Source organism: Rana temporaria, chromosome 13 (genome assembly GCF_905171775.1).
Source record: "Rana temporaria chromosome 13, aRanTem1.1, whole genome shotgun sequence".
Lineage (NCBI taxonomy): Eukaryota > Metazoa > Chordata > Amphibia > Anura > Ranidae > Rana > Rana temporaria.
The window spans coordinates 92,929,535-92,946,903 of NC_053501.1; the positions used below are offsets into that span (position 1 = coordinate 92,929,535).

Genomic DNA, 17,369 nt, shown 5'->3' on the forward strand with positions numbered 1-17,369 from the left:
TGTTCTTAGTTTCTGTTCATCTCTTATATCATGTTTTTAGTCTCTGGTCATCTCTTGTATCATGTTCATAGTCTCTGATCATCTTTCGTATCATGTCTATAGTCTCTGACCATCTCTTATATCATGTCCACAGTCCCCAACCATCTCTTTTTATCACGTCTGCAGCTTCTGACCATCTTTTATTTCATGTCCAGTGTCTCTGACCATCTCTTATATCATGTCCAGTGTCTCTGACCATCTCTTATATCATGGCGTTTGCTCACTTTCGGTATTGGTGTGATGACGTCACCGGCCAAACCTTAGCCCTAGTGCCCTACGAGCCTTTAAAATAGATTTTTATGGGTCAAATTCAGAGGTGAGCGTATTGTAAGCACAGAGATAGAGCACTTGGATGGATATATGTTTACAGAACAAGAGTACTTTTTCATAAGCACTGGATTTGGACCAAATTCTTTGTGGTTTTGCACATATTTTTTTTCGGTTATGTATGGATATTTGAAGAGATGTTGATGAATATTTTGTAGTGCGCTATCCATGGAGTTCTGTGTCAATGTATATGTACAGTTGAGATACATTTTTAACAGGTAGGATAATTTATTCACATACGGTACTCATTTTAGATGGTATTATCCTGGCATGTCCAGGTCCGGGTTTCAGTCTGCCCCGTGTGAATACCAGACAGGTGGATACCCTATGCGTAAACTGTTGGCGCTATATAGATCGTGTATTATAATAATCCTCCATAGATATAGTGAGTGAGTGTTGTCACCAGGTGAACAAAAAAAAGGTTAAAAAAACACCTGCTCAAAGAAAACAAATGCAGCTACCACATCCTATGACTGGTGAACTGCAATATATTACAGTCCTATTCTTGGGTTTAGATTCATTTTAAACAATCCTCTGCAGTCGGGCAGGCCATTACACTATATAGCTGTTGATACATCTAAAGGAGATCAGATTTTAGGATTGATGGCTTTAATAATATTGTGAACAGATCAAGCGAAAGCAAGTCAGTGCAGATCATCGATTTGTCCAGCAGGTGAAATCTATATGTTTTGTTCCACTTTAGGCCAGAACATTCCATCTAGCAGCTGTATTGTATCCGAACACCCACCAGATTGTTCACAGAGTTGTGTTTTGTTTTCTTGCAGCCAGCCAACCGCTCACTACAGATGTTTTGGTCGCCACAGGAGGAAAAATGGTCCTGAACTGCACAGTGAAAGAGCATGAAAACTCATCTCTCCAGTGGTCCAACCCAGCTCAGCAGACCTTGTATTTTGGAGAGAAGAGAGGTAAGTCAGATGAATATGTGAGATAAAGTCGCATTCTGCACATTCTCCATAATGCATGAGTGGTGGAGCACTTAAAGAGGAAGTAAACCTGTTTTTGTTTTTCCTGCAAAGAAATAAAACCCTGCAAGAGAAAGGCATAATGAGCTAGTATGCATAGCATACTAGCTTATTATGTGGCACTTACCTGAGATCGAAGCCCCCGAATCGTTCCTCGTTCCCCTCCGCCGCCATGTTGCATACGAGTCTCTTCTGTGTATCGCCGCTCCGGCGCTGTGACTGGTCAGAGCAGCGATGACGTCACTCCCGCGCATGCGCACAGGATCGGCATAATCCTGGCACTATCCCATTTAAGACCTGACCCGCTCAGTGCGCCTGCGCTGTTGTCTACGTAGACATCGGTGCAATCTTTTCTGCAAATATCTCCTTAACTGCGTAGGTTAACCGCTTAAGGACCGCCCGCCGCAGGACGATATACGATGGCAGAGCGGCACGGCTGGGCTCTTAAAGGCAACGTACCTGTACGTGCTTATGCCCAGCCGTGCCGCTCTGCCGTCGTATATCATCGCGCGGCGGTCCCTACGCGACCCGGTCCTGAGCTCCGTGACCGTGCCCGCTGGACCCGGGGACCCGATCGCCACTGGTGTCCCGCGATCGGGTCACAGAGCTGAAGAACGGGGAGAGGTAAGTGTAAACAAACCTTTCCCTGTTATTCCGAGTGGCAGTGTCAGTGATCGTCTCTTCCCAGTCATATGGAACAACGATCAGTGACGTGTCATGCCAGGCCACACCCCCTACAGTAAGAATCACACACTAGGGCACACTTAACCCCTACAGGAAGCCTATTTTTAGGCGTATCTCAGATTGTGGGCATGGCGCACAGATACGACGGCGCATAGTTATACTTACGCGGTGTATCTCGAGATTCGTCAGCGTAAGTGCTTTGTGAATCCGGGCCTATCTGTTTGGCTCTGCTATTCAGAGCGCCATTATTTACACTCTTTGGGGCAGATCCTCAAAGAAATTACGCGGCGTATCTCTTGATACGCCGCGTAATTTCGAATTTTGCGCGTTGTATCTTTGTTTTGGTATCCACAAAACAAGATACGACGGCATCTGTGTTAGATCCGACAGGTGTATGTCTTCGTACGCCGTCGGATCTTAGATGCAATTTGTCGGCGTCCGCTAGGTGGCGTTCACGTCGTAATCCGCGTCAAGTATGCAAATTAGCTATTTCCGACGATCCCCGAACGTACGACCGGCCGTCGCATTTTTTTACGTCGTTTCCGTTCGGCTTTTTCCGGCGTATAATTGAAGCTGCTATATGGTGGCGTACTCAATGTTAAGTATGGTCATCGTTCCCGCGTCTAATTTTAAAAATTTTACGTCGTTTGCGTAAGTCGTCTGTGAATGGGGCTGGACGCCATTTAGGTTCACGTTGAAAACAATGACGTCCTTGCGACGTCATTTGGAGCAATGCACCCTGGGAGTTTTTACGGACGGCACATGCGCAGTTCGTTCGGCGCGGGAAACGCGCTTCATTTAAATGAAACACGCCCCCTACCCGCCCAATTTGAATTCCGCCGCGAGAGATACACTACGCCGCCGTAACTTACGGCGCGAATTCGTTGAGGATTCAAACCAAAGCCAGGTAAGTTACAGCGGCGTAACGTATCTTACATCTGCGCCGGGCGCAGTGTATGTATGTGGATCTGCCCCTTTATCATGATATACATGATATAAACATGATATATATATATATATATATATATATATATATATATATATGCCATGCCTGTTCTTTTTTAATGAATGAAAGCTCCTGTTGTGGCCTTTATGCAAAAATAACTGTTGTGTGTAAATATTTTACTGTTATATGCAAGATGTGTAACCCCAGATATCCCCTTCTTTACGTAGATAATAATTTTGTTTTTTTTTAAACCATTCACATGTAAACTCTTTAAATTTGCATCTATTCATTTTTGTGGAGAGGCATTTAAAAATACTTTGTACCAGACATACAAACATTATTTCAGTGCCTTTGTGAAAGACAAATTCTAGAATAAAATTTGCACTTTTGATGAGTTTTAAACTACTTTGGTTGCCAGATGGATGAACAAATTTTGAGTATGATAATGTAAATGAAATCCTGGTTTTGTTTTCAAATTATGACAATGACTAAAGCTGGTCATACATTGATAGGTAATTTTGTCTTCAGGTTGAACGAAAGACATTAATGTGGTTGTAAACCCTTCCATATTCCCAGTGAAGTGATTGGCCTCAGGTGATACACAGAAATTATGCAAATCCTCCTACATAAGCTGTACCTGTTTATCTGCAGCGCTGTCTGCTCTACATCTTTTTAACCACTTGTCCATCGGGTCTATTTTGGCCTTTATCTTCTTCATATAAAAATCGCAAATTTTTTTGCTAGAAAATTAATCATAACCCCTAAAAATTATATATTTTATTTTTAGCAGACACCCTAGGGAATAAAATGGCGGTCATTGCAACTTTTTTTCCCGCACGGTATTTGCGCAATAATTTTTTAAACGCCTTTTTTTGGGGAAAAAAACGGTTTCATGAATTAAAAAATAACAAAACAGTAAAGTTAGCCCAATTTTTTTGTATAATGTGAAAGATGATGTTACGCCGAGTAAATAGATACCTAACATGTCACGCTTTAAAATTGCGCACACTCATGGAATGCCGCCAAACTTCGGTACTTAAAAATCTCCATAGGTGACGCTTTAACATTTTTTACAGGTTACTATTTTCGAGTTACAGAGGAGGCCTAGTGCTAGAATTGTTGCACATGCTCTAACGCACGCGACGATACCTCACATGTGGGGTTTGAACGGCGTCTACATATGTGGGTGGGACTTGCATGCATGTTTGCTTCTGAGCGCAAGATAACGGGGACAGGGGCGTTTTGAAAAATTCGTTTTTTTTATTTAATTTTTTTTTTTACCTATTTTTTTTTATTTTTACGGCTTTGTTTACTTCCGGGTACCGGGCGTGACGTCATAACGTCACGCCTGGGCCTCCGACGGTCATAGAGATGACTGGTGACCATCTGGTCACCAGTCATCTCTATGCTTTCCAGCAGCGCCGACCGATTCGCTCTCCGGGCCCCCGATGGCACGGGAGAGCCCGGAGAAGCACCGGATGGCGGCGGGAGGGGGGGGACGATTTTCTTCCGCTTTTCATTGTATGAACAGAAGATCAGCATTTCTCTCCCTGACAGCGGGAGCTGTGTGTTTACACACACAGCTCCCGGTCCCTGCTCTGTAACGAGCGATCACGTGCGGCCGCGCCCCTAGTGGCCTGCGCGAGAGCCGACGTATGGCTACGGGCTCTCGTGCAGGGGAGCCGACCTGCCGCCGTAAAATGACAGCGGCTGGTCGGCAAGTAGTTAACAGGTTTTCTTCTAAGATTGCCCTGTATGTGGCTCCATCTATCTTTCCATTAACTCAGACCAGCTTCCCTGTCCCTGCTGAAGAAAAGCATCCCCACAACATGATGCTGCCACCACCATGTTTCACAGTGGGGATGGTTCAGGGCAGGGGTCAAGTCCTGGGGAAAAAAGTGTGGGAACTCCCACCCAAGATCCACTCCCCCACCAACAAAAAATAATAATACGCTCATATGCATAATTACTAAACCGCATGTTTTTTTTCTTTTCGATCCACTGTACCTTAGTAATCCTTTATGTTACTGGCTGCTTCCTGTATATGGATTCATCGGGTAGCGGGATTTAGAAAGAACTTGCTTCTTTCTAAATCCTGCGATAACTCGCGGCAGACCTCCGCAATGTCTCCTGGGAACAATGACAAAAGCTCCCAGGAGACATTGCGGCATCGAGGAAGTGACGGAATACCCGCACACTACCCGATGAATCCATATACAGGAAGCGGACAGTAACATAAAGGATTACTAAGGTTCCCCTGCCCCTGACAGTGACTCGAGCTGGGCATCGCCGCTTAGTGAAGGATTGGCCTGGGCGTCTCGGCTGCTCTAGTCCTGCAAAGGGAACTGCGTTCCTGCTGTGAAAAAAGTGCAGGAACTCCGTTCCCACGCGTTCCCGCAGGACTTGAGCCCTGGTTCAGGGTGATGTGCAGTGTTTCTTTTCTGCCACACATAGCTTTTTGCTTTTAGGCCAAAAAGTTCAATTTTGGTCAGATCTGACCAGAGCACCTTCTTCCACATGTTTGCTGTGTCCCCCACATGACTTCTCTCAAGCTGCAAACAGGACTTCTTATGGCTTTCTTTACACAATGACTCTTATTGCCACTCTTCCATAAAGGGCAGTCCTGTGGACAGATTCTCCAACCTGAGCTGTGGATCTCTGCAGCTTCCCCAGAGTTACCATGGGGCCTCTTGGCTGCTTCTGTGATTAATGCTTTCCTTGCTTGGCCTATCAGTTGAGGTGGACAGCCATGTCTTGGTAGGTTTGCAGTTGTGCCATACTCTTTCCATTTTCAGATGATGGATTGAACAGTGCTCGGTGAGATGTTCAAAGCTTGGGATATTTTTTTATAACCTAACCCTGCATTAAACTTCTCTACAACTTTATCCCTGACCTGTCTAGTGTGTTCCTTGGCCTTCATGATGTTGTGTGTTCACTAAGGCCCCGTACACACGACCTAACATGTCTGCTGAAACTGGTCCGCGGACCAGTTTCAGCAGACATGTTCGGTCGTGTGTAGGCCCGAGCGGACCATTTTTGGGTGGATCGGACAGGTTTCCAGCGGACAACTGTTTCCTCGACTTGCTTTAAAACAGTCCGCTGGAAACCTGTCCGCCCGGACATGTACGGTCGTCTGTACATACCTCTACCGTACATGTCCAGCCGCCCGCCATCCCTCGCATGCGTCGAATGACTTCGACGCATGCGTGGAAGCATTTAAAAGGCAGGCCCGCCCCGCGTATTGTTTACGCGCGGACTTCTGTTCGATGGTGTGTACAGTCATCGAACAGAAGTCCCCGGGCAGACATGTCCGATGAAAACGGTCCGCGGACCGGTTTCATCGGACATGTCTGCTCGTGAGTACAAGGCCTAAGGTTCTCCTCTAACAAATCTCTGAGGGCTTCACAGAACAACTGTATTTATAGTGAGATTAAATTACACACAGGTGGACTCTATTTACTGATTAGGTGACTTCTAAAGGCAATTGGCTCCACTAGATTTTAGTTAAAGAGCTGAATACAAATGTACGCCACACTTTTCAGATATGTATTTGTAAAAAATTTGGAAACCATTTATAATATGCCTTCCATACTACACAATTATGTGCCACTTTGTGTTGGTCTATCACATAAAATCAACATAAAATACATTTACATTTCTGGTTGTAACATGACAAAATGTGGAATATATCAAGGGGTATGAATACTTTTTCAAGGCACTGTATGCTTTGTTCATATGTAATGCCTGAGGTTTACAACAACTTTAAGATAGTTCCATCTACACTAACAGTGTGGATGGACGGAAGACCCCCACCCCCCCTCACGCCGTTGCTTTCTGACAGTCGGAACCAAACAGTGCCTGCATCTGATTGGATGCAGGAGCCGTTCGACTGACAATTTTCCAACAGGCTTCTTTGACAAAAGCCAATTGGCTTTTGAGAAACTGGTTTCGGCATGGCCATGCATTGCTTGAAATTTTTCTGAAAGAAATCTGCCAAAATGTGAGCAGTGTATGTGTCAGGAACGAGTATGGAGATCGAGATGCTAAGAGGGCTCCCCTTGCGGCTGAGTGCAGCGCGACCCTAGAGTTGGGAACAGGGAGCGCGGTGCACACAGAAGCACGGTTGGCCAGGTGCGTGCTTGCAGTCTGATGAGCCCAGCCACTGAGGGATGGCTGAGGCAGGCAGAACTGAGCTTGTTGTGTTCAGATGAACAGAGATACCAGAAGTCAGGCCTGGGGTCAAACACAGGTAGGTCAGTCCAGAGCATATACAGGGGCGAGCCAAGGTCATACACGAGCAGGGTCCAGGTACAAGCCGAGGGTCAAGCCGGGTGGTCAGGAAGGAGAAGCAGAGTCCAGAAGCAGGCCAAGGGTCAAACACAGGAGATCAGGAAGCGAGGTCAAGGCAAGCCGGGTCACAACGGATAAGCATGGATAAGGAGACAAAGTCAAGGTACACAGGAGACTGAAGAGATAATCCAGCAATGAGCAGCTCCAGCAGCAGGCTTAAAGCGGGGGTTCACCCTAAAAAGAAAAACATTTCTACAATGCCATCCAGCATACTAGCGCGAGCTACAGTATGCCTTTATTTTATTTTTTTGCACCGTACTCACAGTTTAATCCCGTAGTTACGTTTCAGACTCCCCGCGGGGAGTAGGCGTTCCTATGCAGAGGGAAACATGATTGACGGCCGGCTATGGCGCGTCACGCTTCCCGAAAATAGCCGAAATAGGACTTGGCTTTTCACGGCGCCTGCACAGTCAGCTCCTAGTCTGTGCGCAGGCGCCGTAAAGCGCCGTGAAGAGCCGAGTCCTACTCCGGCTATTTTCGGGAAGCGTGACGCGCCATAGCCGGCCGTCAATCATGTTCCCCTCTGCATAGGAACACCTACTCCCCGCGGGGAGTCTGAAACTTAACTACGGGATTAAACTGTGAGTACGGCGCAAAAAAATAAAATAAAGGCATACTGTAGCTCACGCTAGTATGCTAGATTTCATGGTAGAAACTTGTTTTTTTAGGGTGAACCACCGCTTTAAATAGACCAGGAAGTTAGTCATGTGATCTGTTCAGGTTACAAGGAGGAAGCACCGCCCACCTTAGTCATGCTGTGCACCATGGTGGCCATGATTGTCTTAGGCAGAATTGCCAGGCCTTCGCCCCTTTCCCTGACTGTATGACTGGGTTAAATCAAATTGGTTTAACCATAATTAAAGTGGCTTTCCACTCATTTTTAATAAGTATCTTCATTGTAATGTCCACCCATAGTGCCGTAATGTTGGGATAATTATATTGTGCAGTTACAAAACAAAGTATGTAGCTATTTTGAAGAGGCTTCCCCTTGACTTCCGGTTGGGGACACATAGGTTATCTATGTCATCAATCCCAGGAGTCTTCGAGCAACTATGGTAGGTATTATCATGAGAATTCCTTATAACACCAAAGCATGCCTTTCAGTGTCATTACTGTACAGACGTGATATTGGGAGGTGTATGCTGGGTACCCGGAAAGGAAAGCAGGCCCCCTTTAGCTGCCCGGACCATGCCTTGCCGTTGTCGGAATCGAGGGAGAGAAAAGAGAACTAGTCGGTCTGTAAATTATTTGAATGTGGACATAGGCAGCAAAATCCATTTTGGCTGTGGTGAATTAAAACAATCTCAAAGATGTTTTTATTATAATGTTGCCTAGGAGACTGGAACTCCGCTTTGAACATTTTCCCTATCCTATATAGATGTCCTTTGATGAAACAGTGGTAACCTTAAGGCCAGTTGACAGCGGGTATTATTTCTGTAGTCTGCAGCAGTACACGTGGATGTGCAAGCGCTGTACATCTCCGCTCCAGTTAGGCACATTTTGTTGACATCTTGGCCTTGGGTGCCAGGGAACCTTTATATACAGTGCCTTGAAAAAGTATTCATACCTCTTGAAAATTTCCACATTTTGTCATGTTGCAACCAAAAAACTAAATGTATTTTATTGGGATTTTATGTGATAGACCAACACAAAGTAGCACATAATTGTGAAGTGGAACGAAAATTATAAATGGTTTTCCATTTTTTTTTTTTACAAATAAATATGTGAAAAGTGTGACGTGCATTTGTATTCAGCCCCCTTTACTCGAATTCTGTGTACACACAATTGGAATTTCCGACAAGAAAAGTCCGATATGAGCTTTTTGATGGAAATTCCGACCGTGTATATGCTCTATCGGACTTTTGCTGTCGGAATTTCCACCAACAAAAGATTGAGAGCTGGTTCCCAACTTTTCGAGCAAAGAAAATTCCAATCGTAAAATCCGATTGTATGTAGCAATTCCGACGCATGCTCAGAAACAATTTGACGCATGCTCGAAAGCATTGAACTTCATTTTCTTGGCTCATGGTAGTGTTGTACGTCACCGCGTTCTTGACGGTCGAAAGTTCAGAGAACTTTTGTGTGATTGTGTGTTTGTGTATGCAAGCCAAGCTTGAGCCTAACTAAAATCTAGTGGAATCAATTGCCTTCAGAACAGAAGTCACCTAATTAGCAGATAGAGTCCACCTGTGTGTAAGTAAAATTCAGTATAAATACAGCCATTCTGTGACACCCTCAGACGTTTGTTAGAGAACCTTGATGAACAAACAGCATCATGAAGACCAAGGAACACACCGGACAGGTCAGGGATAAAGTGAAAGTGGATTCTCACGCAAAATCTATAGACACACTGTCAGTGTCATTATAATATATAAATATATAAAGTGATCAGTGATAATGAATACCATGCCAATGCACAAAAAAATATATTAAAAGTCCATATAAAAGTGATAATAGAATCAATAACGTGCCGATGCACAAAAAATGTGTATAAAATAAATGTCCATCTATAAATTAGTGATAAAGCTGGTGAGCTGCAAAAGGGGAGAAGGAATGGACTGCAATATCCACAGATCTTGAAATTGATAATGAACAACTTGATCACAGACGTATCTGGTCTCACAGAACTCTCACCTTATCAATAGTTATACTGCGCATCAAGGATAATCATAAAGCACTTCACCCCCATATACAACGGCTTCAACACTTTCCCCACTTCCACTGGTATCTCTCAGGCTTATTCCAGGCTCATATCTTAATACAATCTCCTCGACCAATCCCTATAGGGCTCCAATATGGAACAGGGGGGAGAAAAGAAAAGAAAGAGAGCCTCCAATGGTGCAGTAGGAAAGCACAGGGAACGTTTATTAAGGGTAAATATGCTCTTACATAAAATGGTAAAACGAGTGCAAAATAAAGTAGATAGAACAGCGGTGTTCTCAGCGCCTCCTCACGTCACTCCTGGTGTACGTCTGCCCACGGGCAATCCCTACGCGTTACGACACTGTCACGTGTCTTCATCTGGGAAACCTGTAGGGATTGGTCGTGGTGCAGACGTACACCATGAGTGACGTGAGGAGGCGCTGAGAAGGCCGATGTTCTATTTACTTTGTTTTGCACTTGTTTTAACATTTTATGTAAGAGCATATTTACCCTTAATAAACCTTCCCCTGTAATTTCCTACTGCACTATTGGAGGCTCTCTTTCTTTTCTTTTCTCTCCCCTGTTCCATATTGGAGCTCTATAGGGATTGGGCGAGGAGATTGTATTAAGACATGAGCCTGGAATAAGCCTGAGAGATACCAGTGGAAGTGGGAAAAGTGTTGAAACCGTTGTATATGGAGGTGAAGTGCTTTATGATTATCCTTGATAAGGTGAGAGTTCTGTGAGACCAGATACGTCTGTGATCAAGTTGTTCATTATCAATTTCAAGATCTGTGGATATTGTAGTCCATTCCTTCTCCCCTTTTGCAGATCACCAGCTTTATCACTCATTTATAGATGGACGTTTATTTTATACACATTTTTTGTGCTTCGGCACGTTATTGATTCTATTATCACTTTTATATGGACTTTTAATATATTTTTTTGTGCATTGGCATGGTATTCATTATCACTGATCACTTTATATATTTATATATTATTGTGACACTGACAGTGTGTCTATAGATTTTGCCCGAGAATCCACTTTCACTTTATTTTTTGTTTTGTGTATTGTAAACACTACCAGTTTTTGCTGCAATTTTACTATTGTTCATTTTCTTTTTGACATTTATTACTCACAGTAACGCGAAGGACATTACTCACGATTTTTAGGTCAGGGATAACGTTGTGAAAAAGTTTAAAGCAGGGTCAAGTTATAAAAAAAATAAAAAAATATTCCAAGCTGAACACCTCATGAAGCACTCTTCAATTCATTATTTGAAAAATTATTTTAAAATGGAAAGTGTATAGCACAACTGCAAACCTACCAAGACATGGCCGTCCACCTAAACTGACAGGCCGGGCAAGGAGAGCATTCATCAGAGAAGCAGCCAAGAGGCCCCATGGTAAACTCCATAGCTTAGGTGGGAAAATCTGTCCACAGGAGAACTATAAGGCCTCGTACAGACGAGTGGATCTGTCCGATGAAAACATGTCCGCTGGGATCATTTGGTCTGATGGCTGTACACACCATCAGACCAAATTTCCCGCGGACAGACGACGCGGTGACGTGGCGGCGACGATGACGCGGCGACGTGCGCGAACCCGGAAGTTCAATGCTTCCACGCATGCGTCGAATCACTTCGACGTCATGCGCGGGTTCCCGGGCCAGCGGACATGTCCGATGAGTCATACTGACCATCGGACATGTCCGGCGGACATGGTTCCAGCGGACATGTTTCTTAGCATGCTAAGAAACAGTTGTCCGCTGGAAACCTGTCGGGTCGGCCGGAAAATTGTCCGGTTGGCCCTACACACGACCGAACATGTCTGCTGAAACTGGTCCGACGGACCAGTTTCAGCGGACATGTCCGGTCGTGTGTACGAGGCCTTAGTTGTGCACTCCACAAATCTGGCCTTTATGGAAGAGTGGCAAGAAGAAATCCAATGTTAAAAGAAAGCCATAAAAAGTCCCATTTACGTTTGCGAGAAGCCGTGTGGGGGACACAGCAAACGTGGAAGAAGGTGCTCTGGTCAGAGGAGACCAACATTTATCTTTTTGGCCTAAAAGCAAAATATGTGTGGCGGAAAACAGACACTGCACATCACCCTGAACACACCATCCCCACCGTGAAACATGGTGGTGGCAGCATCATGTTATGGGGATGCTTTTCTTCAGCAGGGACAGGGAATGTGGTCAGAGGTGATGGGAAGATGGATGGAGCCAAATACAGGGCAATCTTAGAAGAAAACCTGTTAGAGTCTGCAAAAGATTTGAGACTGGGGCGGAGGTTCACTGTATGTATTCTAGCAAACACAAAATGGTTTGGGTCTCGCCATGAACAATCAAGCTAAATGTGATATCTATATAACCTTACAGTATTTTTATCAATGGGACTGACCTGTAGACAGATACAGTATGTGATCATACAAATGCTAAAGTTCCCGAAAGAGTGATACAAATAAAGTTTCCCATCTATAAAAAAAAAAGAAAAAAACTACAATTCATATATAGAATATAATCATCTTTGAAGTATGAGTCACCTCGGAATTCCATCTAGAACAGAGCTCAGCTTGAGACCTTGTTATTTTATATGACTATAGAACTCCTTAGTGACTTTATGTTTTATTAATACTGCTGTAGAAGGTGTATTATACCATACATAGTCTTTTATTCTGACACATAATGAGGATCTTTATGATCAGCTCTTAATTTAAATGTCTGTAGATACACGTTGTCTGCCATTTCAAACTTGCTTTCTTGTGATTCTAACTGGCTCTTCCCACTTCCCTCAGTTTAGTAGTTTCCTTCGTTGTTAACACTGCACCATGAAAATTGTCCTGAAGCCCCTTCCCCATTTAAAATGTCATTGTGCAACGGGACTCCCCTACATCCCATAAACAAAACAAGCAAAGGGGCGCAAAGGCCGCTTATATGTCGGCAGAATGGCTTGTACAGGCAGATCAATGTACATGTACGTCGCCTTTAAGACACAAGGTTGTGGGCGCACGTGCCCACCGCGAGCTCCATCACCCTCGATCGTTTTACCGAGAGGAAGAACAGGGGAAATTCTATTGTAAACAAGCATTTCCCCATTCTTCCTAGTGACAGGACACTGATTACAGCTTCCTGTAATCGGGAGCGGTGATTAGTGTCATGTCACACGTAGCCACACCCCCCCTACAGTTAGAACACATCCCTAGGACACACTTAACCTCTTGAGCACCCCTCCTGGTTAACCCCTTCACTGCCAGTCACATTTACACAGTAAAAAGTGCATATTTATAGCACTGATCACTGTGTAAATGTGAATGGTTCCGAAATAGCACCAAAAGTGTCCGATGTGTCCGCCATAATGTCACAGTCACGATAAAAATCACTGATCGCCACCATTACTAGTATAAAAAAATGATTAATTAAAATGCCATAAAACTATCCTCTATTTTGTAGACGCTATGGGCCAGATTCACAAAAGAGATACGACGGCGTATCTCCTGATACGCCGTCGTATCTCTGTGATCCGCCCGTCGTAACTATGCGGCTGATTCATAGAATCAGTTACGCATAGATAGCCCTTAGATCCGACAGGTGTAATTGACTTACACCGTCGGATCTTAGGATGCAATTCTAGGCCGGCCGCTAGGTGGCGATTCCATTGCGGTCGGCGTAGAATATGCAAATGACTAGTTACGGCGATTCACGAACGTACGATTTACCCGTCGCTCTAAATTTACGTTGTTTCGGTCGAGATACGCCACGTAAAACTAAGGCTGCCTTCTAGGTGGCCTAGCCAATGCTAAGTACGGCCGTCGTTCCCTCGTCGAAATTTTTAAATTCACGTTGTTTGCGTAAGTCGTCCGTGAATGGCGCTGGACGCCATTTACGTTAACGTCGAAACCAATGACGTCCTTGCGACGTCATTTAGCGAAATGCACGTCGGGTAATTTGACGGTCGGAGCATGCGCAGTACGTTCGGCGCGGGAACGCGCCTAATTTAAATGGTGCCCGCCCCATTTGAATTAGGCGGGCTTGCGCCAAGCGAATTTACGTTACACCGCCGCAAGTTTACAGGTAAGAGCTTTGTGAATCAGGCACTTACGCTGTAAACCTGCGGCGGTGTAACGTAAATGGGATATGTTACGCCGCCTCAGCGTAACGTATTTTTACCTGAATCTGGCCCTATAACTTTTGTGCAAACCAATCAATAAACGCTTATTGCGATTTTTTTTTGCCAAAAATTATGTAGAAAAATACGTATCGGCCTAAACTGAGGAAAAAATATGTTTTTTTATATATTTTTTGGGGATATTTATTATAGCAAAAAGTAAAAAAATATTGCTTTTTCTTTCAAAACTGTCGCTCTTTGTTTCTTGCGCAAAACAATAAAAACCACAGAGGTGATCAAATACCACCAAAAGAAAGCTCTATTTGTGGGATAAAAAGGTCGTCAATTTTGTTTGGGAGCCACGTGGCATGCCTGCGCAACTGTCAGTCAAAGCGACGCAGTGCTGAATCGCAAAAAGTGGCCCGGTCATTTGACAGACAAATCCTCTGGGGCTAAAATGGTTTAATATGCAGGTTTCATTCACATAATACCTGGAAATCTCACCATAAGGATCATTGCTTATGCATTTTCTGTTTTGGTTTCTGATGGTGGCCCCCAAAAGAGTGATGGACACAGATGAGGTCAACATCAGAAAACCTGCCATGAGAAATGTCATGCAGCCATCACTGAAGTAAGTGCATGAAGACAGGAAGTGGCTTTAACCACTATACTACCAGCTGCCGTCAATTGACGACGGCAAGGTAGCTCAGTTATTCTGACAGGACGTCATATGACGTCCTCGTCTTTTAAAGCCGCTAGGGGGCGCGCGTGCACACCCGTCGCGTTACTGGGAACATGATGCGCGTGCCCGGTGGCCGTGATGGCTGCCGGGCACCTGCGATTGCCCAGTAACTGAGCAGGACCGTGGATCTCTGTGTGTAAACACAGAGATCCACGTCCTGTCAGGGAGAGGAGACCGATGCTGTGTCCCTTGTACATAGGGACACAGATCGGTCACCTCCCCAGTCAGTCCCCTCCCCCTACAGTTAGAATCACTCACTAGGCTACACATTTAACCCCTTCCTCGCCCCCTAGTGTTAACCCCTTCCCTGCCAGTCACATTTATACAGTAATCCGTGCATGTTTATAGCACTGTTCACTGTATAGATGTGAATGGTCCCAAAAATGTGTCAAAAGTGTCCGATGTGTCCGCTATAATGTCGCAGTCCCAATAAAAATTGCAGATCGCCGCCATTCCTAGTAAAAAAAATAATAATAATTATGTCCCCTATTTTGTAGGCGCTATAACTTTTGCGCAACCCAGTCACTATACTGTTATTGCGATTTTTTTATTTTTTTTTAACAAAAATATGTAGAAGAATACGTATCGGCCTAAACTGAGAACATTTTTTTTTTTTTTCTAACAAATGGGATATTTATTATAGCAAAAAGTAAAAAATAGTGGGCCAGATTCAGATAGGAGATACAACGGCGTATCTCCTGATACACCGTCGTATCTCTGAGTTCGGCCGTCGTATCTATGCGCCTGATTCAGAGAATCAGTTATGCATAGATATCCCTAAGATCCGACAGGTGTAAGTGTCTTACACCGTCGTATCTTAGGCTGCAATTTCAGGCTGGCTGCTAGGTGGCGCTTCCGTTTGTTTACGCGAGGAATATGCAAATTACTATTTACGTAGATTCAGAAACGAATGACCGCCCGGCGCTTTTTTTTTACGTTTGCGTTCGGCTTTTTCCTAGTGTAAAGTTACCCCTGCTATATGAGGGGTATGTGCGGCGTATCCTATGTTAACTATAGCCGTCGTTCCCGCTCCCAAGTTTTGAAATTTTGACGTCGTTTGCGTATGTCGTTCGCGAATACGGCTGGACGTAATTTACGTTCACGTCGAAAGCAATGACGTTTTGCGGCGGATTTTCGAGCATGCGCACTGGGATGTTTTCACGAACGGCTCATGCGCCGTTCAAAAAAAACATAAAAAACGCGGGGTCAAGGCAAATTTAAAAAAACACACGCCCCCAACATCCCCATTTGAATTACGCGGCCTTACGCCGCAACACATACGTTACGCCGCCGTAAATAAGGGTGCAAGTTCTTTCTGAATACAGAACTTGCGCCTAAAGTTACAGCGGCGTTACGTATCTAAGATACGTTACGCCGGCCGGATAGATACGCTCAGCTATCTGAATCCGGCCCATTGTGGTTTTTTTTTCAAAATTGTCGCTCTTTTTTTTGTTTATAGCGCAAAAAATAAAAACCGCACAGGCGATCAAATACCACCAAAAGAAAGCTCTATTTGTGGGAAAAAAAGGACATCAATTTTGTTTGGGAGCCACGTCGCACGACTGCGCAATTGTCAGTTAAAGCGACACAGTGCCGGAAGCTGAAATTTCTCCTGGGCAGGAAGGGAGTATATGTGCACAGTAAGCAAGTAGTTAAAGAGCACTTTACCCAACTTGACGTCATTGAGATAGCGTTTACCTCTACTATAGGTGTCCGACAGTACGCTCTGTTTTGTCAATCCATATGTTTTTATACTTTTTTTGTATATTTGTTATATCTGTTTTTCAATGGTATGTCTTGTATAGGAAACTGTTATGTTGATCTTAGATGGTACTATGTATCTTTTTTGACAACTGATTTTTCTTCTTTCTTCACAGCTCTCAGAGACAACAGAATCCAGCTTGTCCGGTCCTCCCAAAATGAGCTGTCGATCAGTATTAGTAACGTGGTGTTAGCTGATGAGGGCGAGTACACCTGCTCAATCTTCACCATGCCCGTCAGGACAGCCAAAGCAATGGTGACAGTTTTAGGTATGTCTGGGGCTGCTTCCATTCCTGCCCAATTGGTGACAGGTATTAATGTCTTTCAAATGATAAAGACACAGTTTTATATCAATGAAACAACCTCTCTGTTGTCTAGTTTCTAGTGTAGCTTTATACAATGTTTGACTAATTTGTACAAAATCACTACTCTGTAGAACAAGTATTTCTATAAGGAGTCCACACAAAGCTGATGATCATGTTGGTCAACTGTTGCCCTTGTATCCCATTTTCTTTTGGGGGAATTGTTTTTATTTTCTAGTTTTGAATAGAGGATGGATCGGTTTAGACTTCGGTCAAGTTTTTATTTCTGGCTCTGCCCCCACTGGTATCTATTTGCACTGGTGTCCATCGCTACCTGGACAGAAAGTGACGTGAAATGGAAAAAAAATTCTGTCTGTCTTCAAAACAGGACAAAGGAATAGGACATCTGTTCTGGTGACAGCTATTGGAGAGGAGATTCCCTCTCACTTTTCAGAGACATCACCTCACTGCCTGATGTGTCTACAG

The 17,369-nt window shown here is 44.2% G+C and overlaps 1 protein-coding gene across 7 annotated transcripts in view; it reads left to right on the forward strand.

The window, feature by feature from the left end:
• The window catches only part of CADM3 (cell adhesion molecule 3), a 620,371-nt gene that overhangs the window by 393,085 nt on the left and 209,917 nt on the right, over window positions 1–17,369 (forward strand). For all 7 annotated transcript variants that reach the window (XM_040333870.1, XM_040333865.1, XM_040333867.1 and 4 more), the window contains 2 exons: window positions 1,152–1,292; window positions 16,698–16,850. In XM_040333870.1, coding sequence (XP_040189804.1) covers window positions 1,152–1,292; window positions 16,698–16,850 — 294 coding nt within the window. The remainder of the gene's footprint in view (window positions 1–1,151; window positions 1,293–16,697; window positions 16,851–17,369) is intronic.